Consider the following 25,951-nt stretch of genomic DNA (forward strand, 5'->3'; position numbering starts at 1 on the left):
TATACATTATAATTTTAACAATTGTTTGTTATTTGAAATTAAATTTAAAGGTAATTTATCTCAAATGCAAGTAATTCTAACTTCATTACAAATCTGTAGTTACAATATATTTAAATGCACGCTAAACAGTTTATCATAAATTCTATCAGTACATTTTTACAATATTTCAAAGACACAGATATAATTATAGAATTATGTGCAGTATAAAGATGTAGGCTACTAAATGCATACGTATACATAAATATAGACTTTTATTGCAAATATCATGCATCTCAGGAAACATTACATTCAGCTATATTGTTTTACAGCAGGGCTCAAAATTAAGCCTTGACATTTGCTTGCCATAATCAATCATTCAGTTGTTCAGGTTAAAAGGTTTCTTGTCTGGAAGAAACGTTTATTTATTTTATTTAATTATTTTCTCCTTAATTTATTCTGTAGTACTATTCTCATCCGTTTTCCAACAGCTCTTACTTAAATAAACATATACCGTATTGACCCGACTATAAGAAGATGTTTTTTTTCTTGGAAATACATCTGAAAAAATGCGGTCGTCTTATATTCAGGGTCTATACTTTGACATGTCAATAATACACCAATAATAATAACAATAATACACTCATGTTAGCCTGATGGGAACAACTTTTCTCTGTAAGTGATTTTAAAACACAGTACCCAGTATAAGACAGTACCCAGATTTGAAGACTACAATAAGATTTCACTTCTACTGATAATACAATTTTGGTAGGCTGCCATGAGAGGGATAGACTACATGTTATGTAATTCAGATGGGCTACCTGCTATTTTTATGGTATATTAAAAAGTGTATATTTTTAAATATATTTTTAAAGCAGTATTTACCATACGTTCAAAAAAAAAAAAAATAGAATAGGAAAAATATGCAATATGAAAATAATTTAAGAACAATGTGTTTTATAGAGAGAGAAATTTTTTTTTTTTGGTAAATTTGGAAAAAGGGGGGTCGTCTTATAATCAGGGTCTTCTTATATTCGGGTCAAAACGGTATGTGATATTTCCCCACATAAATTGCTGCATTTTGTAAATTAGGCTACATGTTATTCTGTTTAGTTGCCTTTTCTCTCTCTCTCTCTCAGAATCAAGGTACGTGCGCATAACTATTTTCTTTTTGTAATGAATATGCTAATTACAACATTTCCCCGTTAGTATTTAAATACATTTTAGTTGTGCATATGAAATAATTTATAATATTTAGGTCAGAAAGAAATGCCTTAAATATGCTTTGAATAGTTTACGTACGGCGTCACGTCATGGACCCTTACGTCTGCATGTGCGTCTGTCCCAAGACTACACTTCCCATACTGCATTGCAATGAAAACAGGAAGAAAGACCATGAGGAAATATTTGCTCAAAATGAATCAGAGAGCGATGGAGGGATATTGTCCGGTGGAATGAGTCGTGAACACAGCGCATACGGCAGATGGAAGCGTTTCAGAGAGACAGAGTACGTGTTCCATGAGCTGAATTCTGTGCTGGGCGTCTCATATGATGGAACGGGCGATGGAGCATTTAAATGTACAGCTGAATCGACTGACGCGCTCCCTGCGCCGCGCGAGGACCGTGGAACTCCCAGAAGGTGAGACGTCACGCCATACATTACAAACACATTCTTATTTCTGAGGACTACTGAAGTTGTCAAGGAGACCCTTGATACATTCTAATCATCTCGGCTTGTCTACAGCCACCCACGTTCATCCACCTTTATCCATATATGGTCATTTACTACAAAATACTAGCGATGCACCGATTGCAATTTTCTTGTCCGATTCCGATTTCCGACTTTTTGGAAGTGTGACCAGCCGATACCGATTTTTGCCGATTCCGATATAGTTCTATAATTGACAGCATATACAAACAAAACTCTATGCAAATTTCAACTTACTTAATAAAATAAGTTATTAAACATGTACAATCCCCCCAATCTGGACTAAGTTGCAGATTTTCTCTCACTTAAACAACTCTCAAAATAAAGTGCTCAGACTGGAAAGAGGAAGAAATGGCTAACGTAAAAAGAGTTGCTGTATGTAACAAAACAGATGTCATTTCCCACTGTTTATAAATGGTCACCCCCCCCCCCCCCCCCTAACTTTATTAAATGTCATCTTTCACATCAAATTCTTACTTTGTTTCAATTAATTCAGTTAGCATAATAAGAAACTGTACAGTTGTTACCATTCAAATGAAATTAGTATTGACAAACTTTATCTTTCCACTGCTGAGGAAACAGAAGCTGCATCTGAAGTGGCATTAGATGCATTCACACAGACAGTTTGGTGAAGCTGAGCTGCCATAAATGCATTTACACTGCAGAATTTCAAATAGAAATTTCAAATATTTATTTCTTTTAAAAACATACAAATAAATGAAGAAAAAAATGCAATGATACTTTTAAATATGACTAAATCTCCAGGCGGCAAGCGTCTGTTTTAATGAGTGAGTCATTTATTCATTCATTCACTCGATTCGTTCAAACGTGGATTCATTCAGTAACGAAACACCGCTCTGTGTTGCTCGGAGACACACAACTGTTCTGCTGTGGTTTGATCGGAACTATTTTTGTCAGCGAAATTGAGCAAAAACAGTTAATATTTTGTCTAAAATCTAAGTCACTTAATTTTAACTTCTTGTTTATTTAATTAAATACTATTGTATAACATCAGTATCACGTTGCAATCGTGTTGATTGATATTCGGGGAAACATCATGGCCGTATAATGCTGCTTATCTAAATCATATATTAAAAATATCTTTTTTTTTCTACCACAGTATGCATCTATAAATTATTTTGTGTGTGCTGTCTCTCACACGCTCACTCGGGCTGTGCAAGCCTCATCTGGCACGACATAAATACATTATCAGTCACTGTTTACACTGAATGCAATTAAAATGAGAATCTTTCTCACGCAAACGACGTGTTTACACGCGACTGTGACGTCAAGGATCGGCTCGGGAACGGCGAGACGTGAGACTGACCGGCCGGTCACCGATCCAGGCCGATGATGCGAAAAATCCACGAGCGTCTCGCTGCAGCCTACAACATCCAGGGGGCGTGGATGGATCCAGATTCAACTCCTCCCACCTTACATATACCTAAACCTACCCATCTCCACCCCCTGATCCCTAAACCTCTGCCTCTGCCTCAAGTGCTTGTCTTTTTTTTCTCCATCAATTTCTCGGCCCTTCCTTTGTTTAGATATTTTATGTTTTATCATGTTCACTGTCGTTGCCCAACCTCATCACCTCAGCTGGCGAATCGCTGCAGTTGCTCAGCAACCGCTCTTGAACTTGATTCTGATTGGCCAATGCTCTGCGAATACGTCACGTGTGCTGATCGTAAGTTCGGCAGTCAGTCTCGCAGTTCTATTCAGCTTCATGCGGCCAATTAGAAAGACGCATACGCCTGGGATTAGACTATACAGCAATATACTTACGAATATAATAACAATTAGAAATAATTTAAAAACAAAGTGCCTAACGCACCGGCCCACTAAGATTAGATGCTGTATATTATGTAAATTAATTAAAGGTGCCATAGAATGCATTGATAGAATATTTTAAATTGTTCTCTGATATCTACATAGAAGGTATGTGGCTTAGGTAAGGGCAAACAATCTCCAGAAACTGTTTTATATGTCTATTTACAACCCTAGGATTTGTCCCTAGAATGAAATGGTCTGTTAACCACATACCTCGAGTAAGTCGTAATTACATCATATGACATGGTCTCATTTGATGCTCATAAGTTTCTTCATATTGCGTTAGTAGACTATACATAACAGCAAATTAGTAAAATAATAAAAATTGCACTACGAAAGATCTCCATGATTAGCCTGTTTTTGCACTTCCTGTTTTTCCCTGCTTGAGAATGTCTGGCCAATGAATGGATGACCTTGGCACATGTGTGGTTTTGTTTACAATTTCTGGTTCACTTGCAAAAAGGGCAGTGTGAAAGTGAACCGCACCAAACAAAAAAACAAACATTTGGTCCGGACCAAAGCAAGTGAACTAGTGAACTTTCCTGGTGTGAATACAGTTTTATTTTATCTGTTCTGCCATTTATACAGTGTTTGTTTTAAAATAATTTTAAGAATTATATTTTCTTTGCAAATGTCCATGTGATATATTGAAAATGATCACACAGGATTTTTATATATAAAAAAAAACTTTAAAACCTTCATTTAAAGCCCCTACACACACACTCAATTTTCTCTGACACGTAGGAGAACAAATTATGATAATAAACAATCTATGACAAAAAATGTATTATAATTTGTGGACACAGTCATGCAGAAGGCTCATAACAGCCATTTTATCTAAAAATGGGCTCTACAAGCTTACTTAACTGGTAATCTTATGATTTCACATTCTGATTCATTATTTCAATGGCAAGCCTTGTTTTGCCAACTACATGTTATTTTCTCAATCAGGTTAACCGCAAATTTTAAAATGCATATGAATTGAAATTATAAAAAAAATTGCAAACAATGTACACATAATAGTTGACTGTCAACTAATATACTCCTTGACAATATGGTGTTTTAATAAAACATTTTTATTCGGAGGAGACTGTTTGTTCAGTAACATAGCTGACAGACGTTTTGTGGACATGGAACAAAATTAAATATTTTCTTATAGATTTAAACTCAATCTAAAAAAAAAAACTAAACGGGACATCAAGGCAATTTTAAGCAAACTGAAAAATAGGGTGCACCGTTATTTGTGTATGATTATTTTTTTTTCTTAATGGATATATGATGGTATATAAAAAAATTAAAATAAAATAATGTTAGAAAACATAAATATCATCAGTGGACATATGTTTGATAAATTGTAGAATGACTCCGTAATGCATCTGGAAATTGTTATTTTGACAATTTTCTCTTTAGTGATTCTCAATTAATTATCTTCATTGTAAAACTGTCATTTTTATTTGATCCATGATATATTTTACATTTTAAAATATGTTTGTCCATTCTCCAAAGCTGTTTGCGAGTTGTTTGACCAAAAAAAAAAAAAAAATTTGAAATCTGTGTATTTTTTGTTGTAGACAGTGAAACAGCTGTGTACACCCTCATGTCTATGGTCATGGCTGACCAGCACAGGTGAGTGTTACTGTTACGCTTTGAATGCACCTGGAACACAATTAATGACCTGACAAAGGCCAAGACAAATAGAAACACAATAACTTTATTCCCTAGCTAAATGAGTACCACCCACTCCTGCAGCTTCCCCAATACTATCCTCTGCTATTTCCACTACAGTATGCATGGCAGGCTCAGTGATTAACTGCAATTAATTTAATAGAAGCTAAAGAAGAGGATGTCAAGCTTAACATCCTCTTTGGGCGGCAGTCGTCTCCTTTAAACTTCTGTCTTTGGACACATAGCTTAATGTAACATTTTTTTGCTCATAGGTCAGTTTCTGAATTGCTTTTAAACTCCAAGTTTGATGTCAACTATGCCTTTGGACGTGTTAAAAGAAGCCTTCTACACATTGCTGCCAAGTAAGAGTTTTGTTCTTTTCACATTCTCACAAACCTACCGCATTTTCATGGATTGACTATTTTTGTTAAATATCCAAAACTCTCCATAAAGTGATATGAATTTATGCTGATGACCCAAAATGAATATATTCTCTGGATTTTTTGTTGTTGTTCCAGCTGTGGATCGGTAGAGTGTCTTGTCCTGCTGTTAAAGCGTGGAGCGAATCCAAACTATCAGGATATCTCCGGCTGCACACCTCTGCATCTGGCTGCAAGAAACGGGTAAACGGAGGGTTTTATAAACTCTGCCACCTGCTGGAATCATAACAAATCACCTTTTTGACTTTATTCCTTTGTGTACATGGCCTAAAAGCGTTTGTGTGTATATTGCATGCAAAAGATTGTAACTGAGCATGTTGTTTTCTGTTTTCACAGGCAGAAGAAGTGTATGGGCAGACTGTTAGAGTACAATGCTGATGTTAATATCTGCAATAATGAAGGTCTCACTGCTGTGAGTATGATAATAAAACTGAACATTTGACACAAAATCAACAATAATAGCATTATTATTTAACATATTCATAGATATATTACATTTTATATGCATACAAAAACATTTGGTATGTATTTATTTACATATTTACTAACTCACTTATTTTTAGGCTTGGGTATCGAAAACCAAGAAGCGGGTATTCGATAAAACACGTGCATTTTGATTCTGCTTAACGATTCCTGCGTTCGCTTTTTAATGTGATTTAAAACGATTTAAGCGCAGGAATTATATTTGACATTTATATGGTAACACTTGATTCCGATAGTCCACTTTAGACATTCTACTAACAGTAAGTAACTTTGCTGCTTAATATCTTCTGACACTTTATTTTGATGGGTTCACAAACATACGGACTATGAGAAAATTAGCAAGTAAATGTCAATTTATTCTAACAGTCTACTCTGAGAGTTAGTAGACATGTAGTTGCAAATGAATGAGAATTAGTTGGCATGTAGTAAGTTACTTATAGTTGTTTTTGCTGTGGTATGTTTTTGTTAAAAGCATAAAAAGCTGATTTTTTTGCTCATGTTATTCAGCTGCAATAAAAAGACACAGAATAAATGTTTTTTTTTTTATCTTATAGGAATCGGAAACTAGGAAATGATAAGAATCTGAATCGATAAAATTCAAACGATAGACAACCCTTCTTATTTTTGGTATTGTCTACAGCAATTACAAACTTTGTGACGTGGTATAAAAATCACTAAAAATAGAGAAATGCATACCAAAATAAAACGCATGTGCATTATGTTAATTATTACACTAGAGGAAAACACTGTATTTTTTACTGCTGTATTTACTTATATTTTATTCTTTATGTCATTAGATTCATTGGCTGGCAGTGAATGGAAGGACAGAGCTACTTCATGACCTGGTGCAGCATGTGTCTAATGTGGATGTGGAGGATGCCATGGGCCAGACAGCCTTACATGTGGCCTGCCAGAATGGACACAAGACTGTACGAAATCTCTCTGTCTACACAGCTTGCACACATACAATGTGTAGTTCAAAAGAGATTGGTTTAGTAGTATTATTAAGGTTCATGTAGTGTTTTTTGTTTCTCACAGACAGTGCAGTGTCTTCTGGACAGCGGAGCAGACATCAACAGGCCCAATGTCTCTGGAGCCACTCCACTCTATTTCGCCTGCAGGTGAGCAGCTAACCATCATCATCCCCAGCACTGCCAGCTGCCAACACAAACGTACAATGTTTAGCATGATTACTGTGTGGTCAACAATTAGAATGTGGCCCCTTAAGAAAATTAGTTTCCATTCAGTGGCTGAATCTGACTACACAAGAAACATAATTGGTATAATCAGAGGATTGTACAGATTTCTTTTCAGTATATAACCTTTTAACACACAGCTTTCTTTTGGGTTTGATGAGAATAACAAAGGAATTCAAGTTTCTTTGCTGTAAGGGCAGTGTAGCCTGATGAAGATGTGCCACTGTTGGGTTTCTGAGTGTGCAGCTTTGGATATGCTCACATGAGCTCGGTTGCTGAGCAACAGCACTCCATCCGTCTCTTGTTTTGATTACATTTTGCCAATGATATTAGTCCACTCAAGGCTAATGACGATGTGGTCAACCCTAACATGCCTCATAACAGATCATTAAAAAGAGTAATTAAACATACGCTTGAAAGGCTTTTAAAACATGAAATCTGGGCCTTTTCTGACTGTTGTAATTCCATACCAATTTTTGTGATGCTTATGTGTTGTAAATCAACCATACGCATCTGTTCCGGATGACTAGAGTAACTAGAAAAGTCATGTAAATGTATTGGTTATAAAAGTGGAATCACTGAAAAACATTAAGCTATTAAAACTTCCGGAATCCTGAAAATAAATGATTATTGTTTTAGTGAATTTGCAGAAACTAAGAGTGCCCATCTAGTTAAAACGTATTAAACATATTTAACATATTTTGCTGACATATCGCTCGAGACTTACTGATATAGCAATTATAATGAAATTTCTTAATATTAAGCCTATAATGTGTTTTAAAAGTAAAGTCGTGACGTATTGTCAAGTATGGTGACCCATACTCGAAATTGGTGCTCTGCGTTTAACCCATCCAAGTGCACACACACAGCAGTGAGTAGTGAACAAATGCACACACACACACACACACACACACACCGTGAACACACACCCGGAGCAGTGGGCAGCCATTTATGCTGCAGCCCCCGGGGAGCAGTTGGGGGTTCGGTGCCTTGCTCAAGGGCACCTCAGTCGTGGTATTGAGGGTGGAGAGAGCGCTGGACATTCACTCCCCCCACCCACAATCCCTGCCGGCCGGGGACTCGAACCCACAACCTTTGGATTACGAGTCCGACTCTCTAACCATTAGGCCACGACTTCCCAAATGTCACTATTGCTGAGGATTTCATGGTCTTTGAATAATATTGGTCTTTAAATGCAAGATATTTAAAGTGCACCTAAAGTATACTTGCAATAGTTCTGCTTTAGCACAATCATCTATACTTCAGTATACTTTTAGTTAGACTTCAGCACTATTTCCACACTATTAAAGTGCATTAATAAATTGTGCTTTAAGTATACCAGATTAGTATTCCTAAAGTACAATTGCAGGGTATTTTTATTAAGCACATACATACAGTATATAAATGTATTTGTAGCAAACTTAGCATGAAACTTAGTATTTCAAATATGGTTTAGTATATTTATTTTTCACTAGAGTAGGCCTTGGGGGCCAAAAACATTGACAACCGTTGGTAAAAAGATTTTGCTGAGTAAGTTAGTTAACTGATAACATGTTTACAGCTAGCTACATCAATAACAACTCATCCAGTTTAATGACAAATTAATTTGAAGGTAACTATTTGCCCATTTTACATTTTACCATGGTTAATTTTATGTTTGCTACATCCAAGCCATTTTAGTTTTTGGCACTTTTGCCTTAATGGTAATGGTGGGAAGCAACAGAAGAATATAGAGAGAAACATGATTGGGAAAGGACCTCAAGCTGGGCCTTGAACTTGATCCAGGACATTTGGATGGCTTTGTGTGAGGATCAAAAGAATATCTGTTATTTACTTAGAATCTTGAATTTCACCCATTCAGATCTGCCAGGTTCAGTTAAGACTTCTTTGTTTACGTGCAGTCAGAAGTGGGATCTAATCTTGTTCACATGGATGGAAGATATCGATATGCGTGCAATTTAGCTTTTATCATTGTATTGCAGTCACGGGCAGAGGGACACCGCACAGATACTGCTGCTCAGGGGAGCCAAGTATTTGCCAGATAAGAATGGAGTTACACCGCTTGACCTGTGTGTGCAGGTGAATGCAGCACACCTATATTGTATTCACTCACTCACTTACTCATATGCAGGATACTAAAGCTCATGTATAACTACTTTTAGGGTGGTTATGGCGAAACATGTGAAATTCTCATCCAGCACCGTAGCAGACTGTTTCAGACCCTGATACAGATGACTCAGAATGATGACATTAAAGAGAGCATGGTACGCCTCTTTTTCTTATCTATGTTTCTTGATGAGTGTCTTTTTACATGTTGGATTTTATTTTTAAGCTAAGGCAGGTTCTAGAACATGTTTCACAGCAGGGTGACTCCAACTACCAAAGGATCTTGACCAGCTTGGCTGAGGTGGCCACCACAAACGGACATAAACTGCTGAGGTGTGTCTCAGGTTATCCACTTTTCTTGAGAAATTGTATTATGTAGAACTTTACGCAAAACTATTTCTCATTCTGTTTCCATTCAGTTTGTCCAGTAACTTTGAGGTCCAAACAAAGAGTTTGCTCCGAATTACCCGGATCTTGTGTCATGTGTTCTGTATTGGGCCTTCCTCCCCAAACAATGGGAATGACATGGGTTACAACGGAAACAAGACACCACGCAGCCAGGTGTTTAAGGTCAGTGGGCATTGCATAATAATATATAATAATATGTTTAAATACTTAAATAAAGTGATGTTCTGTTTCACCAAATATTTGATTCGTGTAGCATTCATTGATTAATGGACAATGTGACAGATTTGGCACCATAGACCGAAAGCTTAAAGCACAGACTTGCATAAAATGATGGTTAATATCTATTATCGTTTATGATTGGCTCTAGTTTTTCTTAATATGATGAATAGAACTGGGTTAAAACTGATATTGTAGATTCAGAAGGTTTAATGCAAGTGAAATACATCAAACCTACATACAAAAAAAAAAATAACAAATGTTTTCCCCTCAATGTGTATATAGCTGGTTCATTATTAAACCTACCATAATTTAGCATTATTATTTGTTTTTAATGAAAGCGATATTAAAAACTTTCTTCACTCCCATCAATGTATTTTATGTAGAGATTTAATTGATTTATTCTTGTCCCAGACCCAGAAATTACACTCCTTATTAAATTCTGAAAATCCATCATAAAAATATGAAGTTTAAAATTGTTTTATGATGGTCTCAAGGGTGGTCTATAATGGACAAATTTTGCCACTAACAAAGTATTATCAAAAGTTTGTTTAGTAACATATTTAACAGTGCCAGCAAATATGCTTTATAAAAAATTAAGAAAAAAATAAAAGTAAACATTTTTGGTGAGTCTTTTTTCTTTTTTTTTTTTTTAATTTTACATAAATTCAAGCTTTAGTTCTTTTAAGTTATGGAAAAAAAGAAAATAAATACATACAAAAAGCTACCTATTGTTTGAAATTGGCCAGAAATGTTATTTCCAAATGCAGTTATGCAGAATGCAGTTAAACACAATAAATAATGAGATTGTGAAAAGCGTTTTATTTAACTTGTATTGTGAAAAGGAGTTTACTTTCTGAAAGGCCAAGAATGCTCATAGTTGAAACAAAATCTGTATTTAATAAACATTCATGAGACATTTTTTTGACTTGGTCTCTATAAAAACAGACTGAAAGGATCACAATTTAGAATAATTTGTATACGACAAGTCATGACACAAGGATTCAAATAAGTCCAATAAAATCAGACAGATGTTTACAATATCATAGACTAAAGAGTGTATTTCTAAACATCAATACATCACATCACCCTAGTGTCAAACATTGCACAGATGAGCATGCAGGCTGCTGGAGAATGGAACGGTCTCTCACAATTGGAAATACCAAAGCTGTCTCACAAAGCACAGCCTGCTCTGGTCTTTTACAGGACATCTGTGTTGAAGTGATGTTCTCTTGTGTTGCTGTCTAGCCTCTGGAGCTGTTGTGGCACTCTCTTGATGAATGGCTGGTCCTCATCTCTACCGAGCTGGATAAGGAGAGCACAGACGCAACAACCTCATCCTCAGGAAATGACATTGCGTCACTCTTCATGAAAAAGCAGGAGGTCGACCCTTCTCTTTCCAGCGAAAATCCCCCTCTGTTGCTGGACGCCGAGTCAGTGATGAAGACGCCGGAGGGCTACACCGATGGTCAGGATGTCATCTCTATGATAGCCAGTCGCCTGAGTGCTGTGATCCAGGCTTTCTACATGTGCTGTTCCTGTCAGATGCCACACGGGTAAGACTGACCTCAAGCTTAATCATTTCAGTAACACTTCAGTATAGGGACCGATTCTCACTATTAACTAGTTGCTTATTAACATGCATATTACTATTTGCTGTTTATGGCCCCGTTTACACTAGTGCGTTTTTGTTTTAAAACAGCGTTTTAGAATGAAAACGATCCCCGTTTACACTGGCGTTTCCGCTGCGTTTCAGAAACGATCTCCGTTTACACTACACAACCGAAAACGCATGTCACGTGACCACTCATGCAGGTACAGCCATAGAGTTGCAAAGGTAGATCCCCTATTATTTAGATGGCGGATGCGTCTACGTGCTTGGAGCGGAATGGGGAATCTACCCATACACATCTATGGGTACAACAATGAAACATACAATGCTTATCCAGTCGTCAAGGATACACAGTGCGAATGTGGGCAGCCACACCATCGTTTTCAAAAGTCTCCGTTTTGGTCCGTTTACACTCTAACGCAACCCCGGAGTTTTCAAACGAAAACGTCTGCAGCCTTTTCAAAAGACTCTGTTTTCGACCTTGAAAACGTTGGAGTAGTGTAAACGATAGCAAAAGTTATGCATTTTAAAACGAAAACGCACTAGTGTTAACGGGACCTATTAGTACTTATAAAGCACATATTCCGTATGACCATATTCTACGGCGTGCGTTTTCGTTTTAAAATGCATAACTTTTGCTACGGTTAGTTTTAGTTTGAAAACTCGAGACTTTTGGAAAAGATGGCGTGGCTGCCCACATTCTCTCTGCGTATCCTTGACGACCGTGTAAACAATTACATCATGCACATTGTTGTACCCATAGATATGTATGAGTAGATTCCCCATTCGACCACTCCAAGCCGTCTAAATAATAGGGAATCTACATACACATATCTATGGTTGTACATGCATGAATGGTCACGTGACATGCGTTTTCGGTTGTGTAGTGTAAACTGAGATCGTTTCTGAAACACCAGTGTAAACGAAGATCGTTTTCATTCTAAAACGCCGTTTTAAAACAAAAACGCACTAGTGTAAATGGGACCTATATCTTAATCCTATCCAATACCTAAATTTAGCATCTTTTTACTAACTATTAATAAGCAGTAAGTAGGACGTTATTCAGGGCAAAAGTCGTAGTTAATAGTGAGAACTGGACCTAAAGTGTGAACAAAGTTTATTTGCACTTTACACAGACAATTTTAGAAACTAAACTGCAGAGAACAGCTTGTTCAGAAATCTGAGAGCTTGACCATGGTGCTAGCATTGCTGAGGTCTTGGGTTGGATTGTCAGCGGGAACACACATGGGGACAAAATGCACTGTAGGCCGCTTTGGATAAAAGTATTGATAAAAGCATGTGGACTTTATAAGTGGAGCTAAAAGCTAAAAGTGTGGAATGTGACCCCTGTGAAGTTCAGGGGAAGTACAGGAGAACTAAGATGAGTGTTTTAATAGACGTGTGCTCATGAGCTCATTCGGCGTGAGTGTTCATAATGTCTCTTCACCCTGACCTCACTGCCTCTCTAATGATAATGTTATTAGACCATTAAATCACTCTTTAATTAATGCATCATTTATAGACTCTCATCGGCAAGTCTGAGACCCCGCATACTCTAATTTCATTTATTTTTTCTTCTCTGATATCTAGCATGACCTCCCCTCGATTCATCGAGTTTGTCTGTAAACATCATGAAGTGCTCAAGTGTTTTGTGACAAGGTAAGTCATTGGCATTTGTTAATTTTTGATATGTTTTAAAATCATTACTTCTTAATGGAAAATTGGGTATGGTTTGGGATCAGTAAGATTATTTTAGTTTTTTAAAAATGTATACTTTTATTCAGCATGGGCACATTAAATCTCAGTTTCTGCAAAAATATTAAGCAGTGCAACTGTTATCAATATTTATAATGAAAAGAAAGTAATGTTTTTTTGATCAGCATATTAGAATGATTTCTGAAGGATCATGTGACACTGAAGACTGGAGTAATGTTGAAAACTCTGCTTTGCCATCACAAGAATAAATTACATTTTAAAATATATTAAAATAGAAAACACTTGCTTAAAATTGTAATAATATTTCACAATATTACAGTTATTAACTGTAGTTTTGTTTAAATAAATGCTGCTTTAAACATAGATATTTCAAAAACATTCAAGTCTCACTAACCCTAAACAAGTTTTCTGAAGTCACACGTGATGAACGAAATTTATCAAAAATAACGTAACAATTAAAGGGGTCATATGGCGCGATTTACATGTTTTCCTTTGTCTTTGGAGTGTTGCAAGCTGTTCATGCATATATAAGATTTGTGAAGTCGCAAAGATTAAAGTCTCCAACCCAAAGAAATATTCTTTCCAAAAATTTAAGACACGCCCCCACAAGTCTACGTCACTGTGTGGGAATGTATACGCAAAGACAGGAAGCGTAACTTTTATTCTCACTGTAGTAATGTTGCCATCGCCATGTCGTGGAGATGCTGTGTGTTTCCAAATATGGTAAGAGGCATAACATTTCCATCATGTGCTTGAGGTATTCGGCCAATCACAACGCACTGGATAGCTGGCCAATCAGAGCACACTTTTCAGAACGATGAGCTTTGTAAAAATCGACATGTTTCAGAAAGTCAAAGCAGATATAGGAGCAACAATAGTGTATGGTATGTGGAAAATAATGTGTTTTTTGAACTTTAAACAGCATTACACCAAATACACAAGATAATGTTATGTTTAGTAACATCATATGACCACTTTAAAAACAATAATGAACACATGAAAGCAACATAGTAACTAAATAGCAATTCTGGTAGCACCAATTCTAGATCCACTATGATAGAGCTGCAGCAAAATTAATTCAAAATTTCTTTAAAAAATTAGAAAACATTCATGAGTTTGGAATGACATGAGGATGAGTAAATAATAAAGTTTAATTTTCAGGTAAACTTTTCTTTTAACGTTAAATTTAGGGAGAGTGGGGTGTTTGTATGTGTGCACATGAACATGTTCAGGCCTATACTTGTAAAACACTTTCTCACTATTGCTCATTTACTGTTCCCAGGAATCCCACAATCATCTTCAACCACTTCCACTTCCTGCTGGAATGTCCTGAGCTCATGTCTCGCTTCATGCATATTATTAAAGGACAGGTGAGCATGATGAGAGACTGAAATAGCTCTTGGAGTTGATGCAATTTGCTAATTGGCCTTCATAATCTTTCATCTAAATCAGGGATGGGCAACTTGGGTCCCGGAGGGCCGGTGTCCTGCAGAGTTTAGCCATAAACAAACACACCTGAAGAAGCTAATCAATGTCTTCAAGATCACTAGAAAGTTACAGGCAGGTGTGTTTGATCAGGATTGGAGCTAAACTCTCCAGGACCCAAGTTGCCCATCCCTGATCTAAATGCAGTAGAGGTATAGATACGGTATGTTTGATAAACTACCTAACTAACTAAAAATTTGAATTTCAGTTCATTTTAATACAACAAATGTCTGTATGTCTCTTCTTAAAATGGTGATCCTGGTGCTGTCTTATATCTCATCTTCTCAATGTATTATCAGTTCAAATTATGACACTGCTATATGATTGGATTTTAATATATTATAACAGTTGCGTATACAATTTTAGTGTAAAAAAAGTAACCATTAAAGTAAACTTTAGCTGTAAACCCAGCTTTTTATGCACAGCTCCATTGCTAGATGATTTTCCACCTATTACAAAAATAAATGATTCTAAAATAATATTAATAAAAATATCAGTTTCAACCCTAGTGTAGTTTTTTTTTTTCATTTGATAAAACTCACAACTCTCGCAAATTAGGGTGTCTAGTTATGCTAATAGGATTACTAAGTAATACTGTCAAAATATAATATTGACCCACCCTGTTTTTGCCTAGCTCTGTTGCCAGATGATTTTCTACCTATTATAAATATAGATAGATAGATACACTGCCCTCCAAAAGTTTGGAAACGCCCTAGAAAAGTGGGGTTTTGGACAATATTGGCATGACTGCTTTTTAATTTGTGATAATTTTGCACTAATAAGGGACAACACAAGCTACGAAAACATAAACAGCTTATACATAGAAAAAACTTAAATTTTCGATTCATCAAAATATCAACATTAGCAGCTATTACAGCTCTGCATAATCTGGGCATCCGAGCTGTCAGTTTATTCAAACATTGACTTGATACTGTATATTACTCCAAGCCTCCTGAAGGATTGCCCAGAGATGATTCACACTGGCTGGACACTTCTTACGGACATCGCGGTCCAGTTCCTCCCATACTAGCTCAATTGGGTTGAGGTCGGGTGATTGGGGAGGCCATTCCATGACAGACATGATGCCAGCTGACTGTTTCCTCTCCAAATATGATTTGCACAGCTTGGAAGTGTGCTTGGGGTCATTGTCTTGTTGGAAGGTTGGGGTGTTTCCAAACTTTTGGAGGGCAGTGTAGATAGAGAGAGAGAGAGAGAGATAGTGTTAGACTGAGTTTTCAATCTTTTTTAGTAGTTTTTAATAGTTTTATAAATGTATCAATTTAATTTTGATAGAAATCACACCAATTAGCATTTAAAAACTGTACCCATGCTAATATGATCAATTGCAAACCTCATAAAAGAAAATGGCTCATATAATATTTAGTTTGGCCTACTGAAGTTGAAGATCAATGGGGCTGTATTCAGTATTCAGGTCTGTGTTTGCATTCTTGTGTGAAATATGTTTCTAGTCATATGTTTAATAGCTCTTTGTTTACCTCTCTTCCTAAGCCATTTAAGGACAGGTGTGAGTGGTTTTATGAACATCTTTTGGCTGGACAGCCAGACTCGGATATGGTGCACCGGCCAGTTAATGAAAATGATATTCTTCTTGTTCACAGAGGTAGAAGAATTTCTTCATTATCTGTTCAAAAGTTCCTTCATCTTTCAGGCTTCACCTCCTTCATTCATTTTTTATTATTGTATTTCAGACTCAATATTCCGAAGCAGCTGCGATGTTGTTTCCAAGTCCTCCAACGAGAAACTCAAACAAGGCATTGCAGTGCGGTTTCATGGTGAAGAGGGAATGGTAAGTTTGAACATGTCTTCTGGGAATCTCTGTATCTCAAATCTTTTGGCACGCCCTGACATGTAACCCTGAGAAATTATGTGAAGAATGAGCCAAAAAAGACCATTCATTACATTGATTCTACCAGTTAAATGGATAGATCACCCAAAAATGCCATTAATTACTCACCCTCATAATGTTCTAAACCCATAAAACCTTTGTTCATCTTTGGAACACACCTTTTTTTTTTTTTTTTTTTTTTTTTTTTTTTTTTTTTTGAGTAAATAGATCAAAAATGATATTTGTCGTAGTCTCTTATTCACCACTATAGTACCAAACGATGTCAGCTTCTGTTCTTGAGAATTAGGGAAATGTCAAAAAGGTCTGTAAAAAGCAGGTGTGTTTTATTACAATTGGGACTAAAATCTGCCATACAGAGGTCCTTCAATACATATGTATTATATGAAATTATAATTTTTTAATAAAACTCTACTATTCAATAAAATATAAGACTATTCTCTGGGAAAAAAAATCTTAAACCAGCCTCAGTTCGGCTACCATCTGACCAAAATGAGGTATCTTAGAAGGCAGATGCTTTAAATAGTTAGGTAGCTGCATATTTGTGTATATTATGTATGCATTTGGCTATTTTACCAGGTTTTAATGTATTTTTGCTTGGATTTTGCTCAAATGGAGTAGATCTAGGATTAATGCCATGAGTAACTTTATTCTGTCCTTTTCTCAGGGTCAAGGGGTGGTCAGAGAGTGGTTTGACATTCTGTCCAATGAGATCATCAACCCGGACTATGCACTGTTTACACAATCAGCCGATGGTAAAAATCTTATGTACAATACGGCTCAGGGTGCTACACATATCAGCTTTTTTACTGTGATATCACTCTCTTCTGTTGGTGATCTGTCACACTCATCAGTTAATATGGAAAAGGAGTGACAGATAATGATGAAATTCATGTAGTGTCCTATGAGTGGGTGTGATATGCAATGTTTTTTTGGGGAGTTGTGGTGACTTGCTCAGATGACTTGCAACAGACACTTTGTCACGTCTAGTGTAGCTGTTGCAGTGCAGTAAACCGTTGCATTCGATGTAGAAACGGTGCTATGCAAAATTCCTGAGCTTGTGGATTTGTATTGAATGACTAGATTTCTCCATGAAAATCCACCAAACAATGTAAATGTATTCGCCCCCTTTAAACTCACTTTGTTTCAAAGTGTTCACGTACTGTAGGCGTGATAAAATTAACGCCATTTTGTAGCAAATCTGTGTGACCAACTTGAACCTATTTTGAAATCAGCGTGGGGGAAATTGTTCACTCCCATATGAATTTCTGTGATTTCCTATTGAAATTACTGGTTTTAAGTCACTGTACAACAGTAAATGTGACTGTACCATTACAAAACTAATTATATTCACAGATTTAATGGGGTAAAAGAATACATTCTATAACAATAGAAGTGCAGGAGAGGCATGTGAGACCTAGCGCTTGCAGAAGGAAAAGATTGGATCAGATTTGAGCCAGACAATGGCTTTTTAATTTTTTAGTGTGTGAAGGAGCTCATTGGGGAAGCTTGATGTTGGCTGAGGGTCTGCAGGGGCATGAGCTCAGCAGGGAGTCGCTTGAGCCATTAACGTCCTCCCGCTGAAAGATGTGGACGTTGCCTCTGAACTCATGACTACGAAAATGAAGCTTATGACTTAAAATCAGCAAAGAAACTGGCTAGTGGGACTATGCCTTTAGTTAAAACATTTTCTCTGTCATTTATGCAGAAATAGATAACATTCCCTTCTCAGATACATTGTGCTGTGTTAACAGTTTTCTATTTGTTTTGAATGTCAATGTTTGGATTTTTTTTCTCTCTCAAATTCTTGTACAGGTACCACGTTTCAACCCAACAGCAATTCCTTTGTAAACCCAGATCATCTAAACTACTTCCGATTTGCTGGTCAAATCCTGGGTCTGGCTCTCTATCATCGACAGCTGGTGAACATCTACTTCACACGCTCCTTTTACAAGCACATACTGGGTAACCCACTCCACTCACATAGTGTTTATATCAGAGAATTTACTTGGAAATAGTTCTATATCGGCACATTTTTAACATTGAATCTGTTTGTTATACTTCTTTTTGCATGCATTCATACAGATTAGTATGAATCCTCGACTAAGGATTTTTCTGGTCGACTAGTAGGCATTAGTCAACTTATCACACGTTTATTAATAAACTATTTAAATGATTCTAATGAGCCTTTAATTGCCTACATAGACTAATAAGCGCTCAAGCACACGCATAAAGCTTGCCACAGTACAAGGCAGAAGTAATGATTATGAATGTGTCAGGGAAATAGTAAACAGACTGCATTAAATGGGTCATATGATGCGATTTCAAGTTTTCCTTTCTCCTTGGAGTGTTACAAGCTGTTCGTGCATAGATGAGATCCCTAAAGTTGCAAAGACTAAAGTCTCAAACCCAAAGAGACATCCATGCCCCCCTAAAACGGCTCATTCAAACACAACCCCACATGTCTACGTCACGATGTGGAAATATATGCGTAATTATATTGCGTATAATTACGTAGTACCCGCGAACCGTACCCGAGTCCGCTTAAGAGATAGTCTGGGGTATTTTTCGTGTGAAATCTGCTACGGTTCGCTTCCGATGTGAACGTATGGGATGATATTAGACTCAAAATGATTAATAGATGCACGCACAATTGTCCATGTACTGCATACACTTTATGCATGTATCTTACTAACCACAAACAAATGTCAAATTCAAATTCAATTTGAGTCTGTGGAATTCAGGATTAACACACGTTTGCGTATAAAAATGTTGTGATCTGCATTAATATATCATAAATTGCTCATGCAAAAAGGAATCCGTGCATTTGTGGATCAGGTGACACACGTGCATTTATTGATATCTTGTTTGCATTAATATTGTTCGGTTCATTTGGATTTAGAGACTTAATTTTCGCAGTTTGCAGCATTTCACGACACCCACACACACAACTACATGGACAATTGTGCGTGCATCTATTAATCATTTTGAGTCTAATATCATCCCATAATCGTACCAAAGCTTGAAAGTGAACAGAACTGCTATTATTGACACATTTGATAAAAATGTGTGTTTGTGTATGTTTGTCAACAGAACCCATTTGCCACAACTTGATTAAACCAATTTTCCGGTTAACATAGTCATTAACAGTGTGTCTGCAACAGTGTGTCTGCAACATGCATATGTAAAAAGTGTGTTTGTGTGGGATCTTTGCAGGCATCCCAGTGAGCTATCAGGATGTGTCATCCATTGACCCAGAGTATGCAAAAAATCTGCAGTGGATTCTGGACAATGACATCAGTGACCTTGGCCTTGAGCTCACCTTCTCTGTGGAGACAGATGTGTTTGGAACTATGGAAGAGGTCCCTCTCAAACCAGGAGGAACTGTCATTCAGGTCACCCAAGACAACAAGGTAATATATATATATATATATATATATATATATATATATATATATATATAGATTCTCTGTAAGTGTTAGAATGATTTAGTATGGATTAGAATGATTTCTGAAGGATCATGTGACACTGAAGACTGGAGTAATGATGCTGAAAATTCAGCTTTGATCACAGGAATAAGTTACATTTTAAAATAATTTTTTTTTTTTTTTTTTTTTACTTACTGTTTTTACTGTATATTTGATCTAATAAATACAGAATTGGTGAGCACAAGAGACTTTTAAAAAAAATCTAAATCTAATCTCAAACTTTTGAATGTTTTTGTGCAGATTAGAGTATTGCATTTTTACTTTAGATAAAATCAAACTATCGGAATCAACTGTACAGAAAAGCGGGGCAAAATGAGCCAACTGCCTATATTATTTTTGAGTCAAATAGACTAACATTCAGAGCAATTAAACTTAGTAGTTGTGTCTCCATCTTTTTTAAATCATTTACACTTGTGTGAGATGAAGTACCTTTTTTATTATTATTATTAGGTACATTTGCCCTCATTTTAGTCACTCAGACAGCTGAGAACAAAGCAGTCTGTCCATGATTTCGAAGTGAACGATGGTGTTTTTTTTCTTTTGATTTGTCATGTTCCTGTGTGTGTCAGGAGGAGTATGTGCAGCTGGTGACGGAGCTCAGGATGACCCGAGCGATTCAGCCGCAGATCAATGCCTTCCTGCAGGGCTTTCACACTTTCATCCCCCCCTCGCTCATCCAGCTCTTTGATGAATATGAGCTGGTCAGTAGATTCCTCCTCTCATCTCTGCATGAGACTCCTGCTTCTATCTCTTTATATTCTCATGTTGCATTTTTCATTTGGAGTTTCTCTCTGCTATTTTTCTCTCCTGTGCACACTGAAGTAACACACACACACACAACAACAGCAACCATTGTATGTTTTGTATTATGGATTAAGATGAAAGCCCTGAACACCAGTAAAAAGAGCGCACTCATACACAAGTCTATACAAAATTAATCCACAACATAAAATACTACAACTTGCATTTACACAGGTTATGTAGCAAACGCACAAGTAAACTGGAGCCAAGTTACATACTAATCATAATGTAACTCTAAAATAGAGAAAATTAACATCTAAATAATGAAGAATTCACAACAGAGGAACAAAACATAATTAATATTTCAGTATACTCATATGCTGTTATAGAGGCTCAGGCTTTCCCAAGGATTGTTTCACAAGTTAAATTGTTTATCTTGATACATTTTTTACATGTTGATAAATGTTATTTTCATCGGCTAAAATGATACGCTATGCCATTTCAGTCATTAACTGCAATTAATGATTATCAGAGAATAGAATATCGACAAAATTTAAAAGACAGAAGACAAAAACTATGATTAAAACAAAATAGACTTAAAGTGATAGTTCACCCAAAAATGAAAATTCTGTATTTTACTTTGTGTTTCTTTCCTCTGTTGAACAAAAACCCATACAGGTGTGTAACAGGGTGAGTAAATGATGGCAGAATTTTAATTTTTGGGTGAAATATACCTTGATATAAGTTTCGTTAGTTTTTGCACAATGCCTAAGCAGTGTCACCCCAAAAATAAATGGTAATGATTTTATCACATCCATGTAATTCTAGTGTGTTTTTTGTTCTTTGAAAGTGAAGTTTTTCAGAATGTTCTCACACTTTGTTTTTATTTTTTTAAGTGAATGAGGACTAGAACAGACATAACTAAATGAATGAATTAGGGATGCACGATATTGGAATTCTGCCGATATTCGATATGCCGATATTTTTCAACTAATTTTGGCCGATATCGATGCCGATACCGATATATTTCCTTTTGTTTGGAAACAACACCAAGTCAACTCCTGTGCAGAAATTATAAGCAAAATATTATTAATTTTGGTTAGTTTTTAACGAACTTATTTATTAGAATTTAAAAATAAAGGTTTTTTAACAGTACATTGAAGCTTTGAAAATAAATATAAATCAACTATATCAATCGCTGCATTTTTTCCCCCAGAAGGATGCAGTGTTAACCCTAATATTTTATTTTAATATTTAACATTTGTAGATGGTCTAAAACAAAAGAGTTGTAAAAATTCTGAAAATCTTTTAGAGCTCATGATTTGTTTAAAAAATAAAACGTTACAATTAATGAATAAATCAGTATATATATAAAATTATTTAATTTACAAGTGTCATGTTTGTGATTTTTATTTATTTATTTTTTATTTTTTTTCTCATGTAAGCTATAGCTTCTGGCCATTAAATCAAAACATACTTATTTTATTACATCAATTACTGCTTTATTTAATCAGAAACACAGTCTAAATGTTATTTGTGTAGGCTATTTTACTTTTAATTTAATTAGAAGTAGGCCAACAGCGCCCCTACTATTAAAACTACTTACCGAACGGGCATTAGGACCTGGGGGAGGCTGTCACTGCTGCCCCTGCTTGTGCTATAACTGTTTACTCTATCCCACACCGAACGCGTCATTCTGTACATGCCTTCACACATTAAATGCAGCGATCCAAAACAGTCAATCTATTCATCATTCAGACAAAACTTTGCTTCAAGAATGAGCCACATTGCTGACGTGATCTAATCGCTAGCACACCCTGAGCACATGTGAGTTAACCCCTTCCCCTTATCGGCAAGACATATCGGCATAATTTTGCATGTCAGGCCGATGCCGATATTTACATTTAAAGTCATTATCGGCCGATTTCGATATCAGTCCGATAATATCGTGCATCCCTAGAATGAACACATAAAGTCTTCTGAAGACATGAAATAGTTTTGTGAGCAATAGTTTGCTGACAAACTACCTCTTTGCTTGTACACTTAAAACACGGTGCCGCTAGATGCTTTGCACCAGGTTTGAAATCAGGTGTGGCGTGTTTGAAACAACATGAGAGTAAATGATGACAGTATATGCATTTTTGGAGAATGTGTGTTTGATGGCATGGTATGTTTGATGTTTGTGTGTGCAGGAACTGCTGCTGTCAGGCATGCCTGAAATGGATGTGATGGACTGGAAGAAGAACACAGAGTACACTAGCGGCTATGACCTGCAGGAGCCTGTTATACAGGTATCCCATCAGCACCAGCACACAAAACAATTCTACTGCTTCAGAGACGGATGATATACATACAAATTAACAGTGATGTCAATCATTATCACATTTATGGTGAGACCTCTATAGCTTGTCAGAAAGTTCATCAGAGATAACAACAGTAAACAGTAGTTTAGCAGAGAGTAAACTGCTTGATGCTGCAGCGTTTGTTATATTGGTGATTAAAAAGTATTACTTACCGGTTGACAAGTATCTACCAGGCTGTGATTAAAGACTTGTGTGTGTTTTTATTGCAGTGGTTTTGGGAAGTGGTTGAAAATCTCACTCAAGAAGAAAGAGTCCTTCTCTTACAGTTTGTTACAGGAAGGTACATATAGTTATTTCTGTATTCTGGCACTTCATGCTGTATAAATATTGTCAGAAAGTAACTGAACATTTATCATTTTATGATACTAAAATAGGGTTTGAAAAATGTCAAAAATCCTTCCTTCCTTCTTTTTCTAAAAATGTTTCGGTGAAAGGAAATATTTGAAACAGAAGCCCTAAACTGCAACATGAAAAATAAAATGTTTCCTATGAAAGCCCATTTCTGCCATGGAACAAGAAGTAGTTTTGTGCACGTTGGATGGGTTAAATGCAGAGCACGGGTCACCATACTTGGCAGTATCTCACTTCACTTCATGCGTCACTGCCAAAAAAACACAGGATTTGTGCCTCTCTTAAGTAATATTTTTTTCTTCTAACAGTTCAAGAGTTCCTCATGGAGGATTTGCTTTTCTGCTGGGCGGCAGTGGTCTGCAGAAGTTTATTATTGCCGCTGTGCCCTACACATCAAACCTACTGCCTACCTCCAGTACATGGTGAGAGACAGATGGATAGTGTTGTTCAGATAGAAACACTAGAGGGCAATGTGGCTCTTCTAATATTTCTGAGCTGTAAACACAGAGCTGCTTTAAAACGTAATGATGTAGAATTGGAAGAGTGACAAAGACTAACAAATAGAAAAAAATGTGTAATGAAACCGGTTTGACACTCACAGTGTAGCATCACTTACCGATCTCTCTCTTCTCCCAGTATTAACATGCTGAAACTCCCAGAATACCCCAGCAAGGACGTCCTGCGTGATCGTTTGCTGGTTGCACTGCATTGTGGGAGTTACGGATACACCATGGCGTGACGCCGGCTTCTGGGTTTGCTGAGAATTCTGCTCTGTGGTCACACAACGCACACATGGCTCAATTCAGGGATTCTTCAACACTTCGATTCAAAAGCCTTTATATTTTATTTTATATTTGGCACGAGGAAATTTATGGCAAGGACATCAGTGAATAATGACATGCATTAATGATACTTCAGGCACTGATGCTGGTTTGTATATGTGAAAAGGATGTTCAGGTCACATTTCACCGTGAAGGATTTTTTTTTTTCCTTTAATTTTTCATTGCATTTGGTGTAATACAAAAAAAACCGAGCAATACTATTATACAGGTTTTGTTTATTATTAGTATTATTATTTATTAAAATCCTATATAATGCACACTTGACATTTTCCCCACAAAATCTGATTCATCATAAAAATAGGTTATGCATTTAAATAAATGAATTTTTGGGTGAAATATGACCGACATGCTCTTCAACGGGTTTCTTGAGGTTTACTCTTACATATGACTGAATCCAAATGGCCAAAAGTCAGATTTCTTTTACGTTAATAAATGTACTCCAGGCTGTATTATTTCAGTTATCTGATGCTGTTCAACTCACACCATGCTTGAATTGCATGTGTGTGCAGATGCATGTGAGACAGTCACAGTATATGAAATATCTATAGCTTTTATCACAACTGACAAATTATTGAAAATGGTCATTTTGAGCAGTTTTCTTTTTTTCTGTTCCATTGTTGTATTTGTCTCTTTTGGCACACTTTCAGTTAGTGGACTAGAAAGTTCTTTACTCTCTCATGATTATTGTGCCATATATATTTTATGTAATCAAATGTATTTAGTTATATATGGGGTTGTCAGCATAGTCCAGGAATTCTTAATTTTATATTCAGTGTCTAAATTGTTTATGTGCAGTTAAGTTATTCAGTATAAATGATCAAATAATGTTATAGGTGTGCCAAATATTCTCACAAGCAAATCATGTAATTTTCTTTTATAAAACAAGGACATGTTGTGAATTGATTTTGGAGATGGAAGTCATATTTTAGGAATGTATCATATCTTTACTATTGGTTGTGGTTAAAGTGAAAATGTAGATATAAATTTATATAAATTTATTTATTCTAATTTGTGATTTATGATTTTGGATTCAAATTTGTTTTTGTGCTTGTAATAACAGAGTATACTATACAGTCTTTTGGATATTACAGGTAGGCATCAAAAATATTAAAGTATGCTTTTTATTAAAAAATTAACCTAACAGATGTTATAATGTTAAATTTGTGTTTAATCATTTTACCAGGTTTTCTGGTAAAAGGTGCATGTCAGGCTTTGTGTACACATGTAGTGTATGTATATACCTTTATACGTACGTACATATATATACATATACATATATCAATTTATTTCTGTGAAGAAAGCTCCTCACCAGGGTGCGGCAAATTTGTTCGGAATTTGTTAGCAAAGTGTCCAACATGTAGCTATGCAGTTTGTTGCTAGGTGGTTACTTGCTGCTCAAGTCAAAAGATTCCAAAGATAGAAAGAAATAGCACACCTCACCAAAGATGCATGCCTGTAACT

At 36.1% G+C, this 25,951-nt stretch overlaps 1 protein-coding gene across 1 annotated transcript; it reads left to right on the forward strand.

Annotated features, from left to right (window-relative positions):
• Positions 1-1,344: 1,344 nt before the first annotated feature.
• On the forward strand, positions 1,345-25,647 carry LOC306887044 (E3 ubiquitin-protein ligase HACE1-like). The gene is made up of 24 exons (XM_079444512.1): positions 1,345-1,615; positions 5,086-5,140; positions 5,452-5,541; positions 5,698-5,802; positions 5,956-6,031; positions 6,900-7,031; positions 7,141-7,223; positions 9,281-9,377; positions 9,461-9,562; positions 9,631-9,737; positions 9,824-9,974; positions 11,277-11,584; positions 13,231-13,299; positions 14,639-14,726; positions 16,351-16,462; positions 16,551-16,648; positions 17,373-17,460; positions 18,521-18,670; positions 19,922-20,118; positions 20,763-20,894; positions 23,127-23,225; positions 23,507-23,577; positions 23,957-24,070; positions 24,285-25,647. Exons 1-24 carry the CDS (start codon positions 1,525-1,527, stop codon positions 24,385-24,387), a joined length of 2,718 nt encoding a protein of 905 aa, XP_079300638.1. The 5' UTR covers positions 1,345-1,524; the 3' UTR covers positions 24,388-25,647.
• Positions 25,648-25,951: the final 304 nt, after the last annotated feature.

Source organism: Barbus barbus, assembly GCF_936440315.1.
Source record: "Barbus barbus genome assembly, chromosome: 21".
Taxonomy (NCBI): domain Eukaryota; kingdom Metazoa; phylum Chordata; class Actinopteri; order Cypriniformes; family Cyprinidae; genus Barbus; species Barbus barbus.

Coding starts and splice junctions, on each gene's coding strand:
- LOC306887044 (XM_079444512.1), top strand. CDS start 1,525: ATGATGGAACGGGCGATGGAGCATTTAAATGTACAGCTGAATCGACTG. Junction 9,378..9,460: donor CGCTTGACCTGTGTGTGCAG/GTGAATGCAGCA, acceptor AACTACTTTTAG/GGTGGTTATGGCGAAACATG. Junction 13,300..14,638: donor CTCAAGTGTTTTGTGACAAG/GTAAGTCATTGG, acceptor TACTGTTCCCAG/GAATCCCACAATCATCTTCA.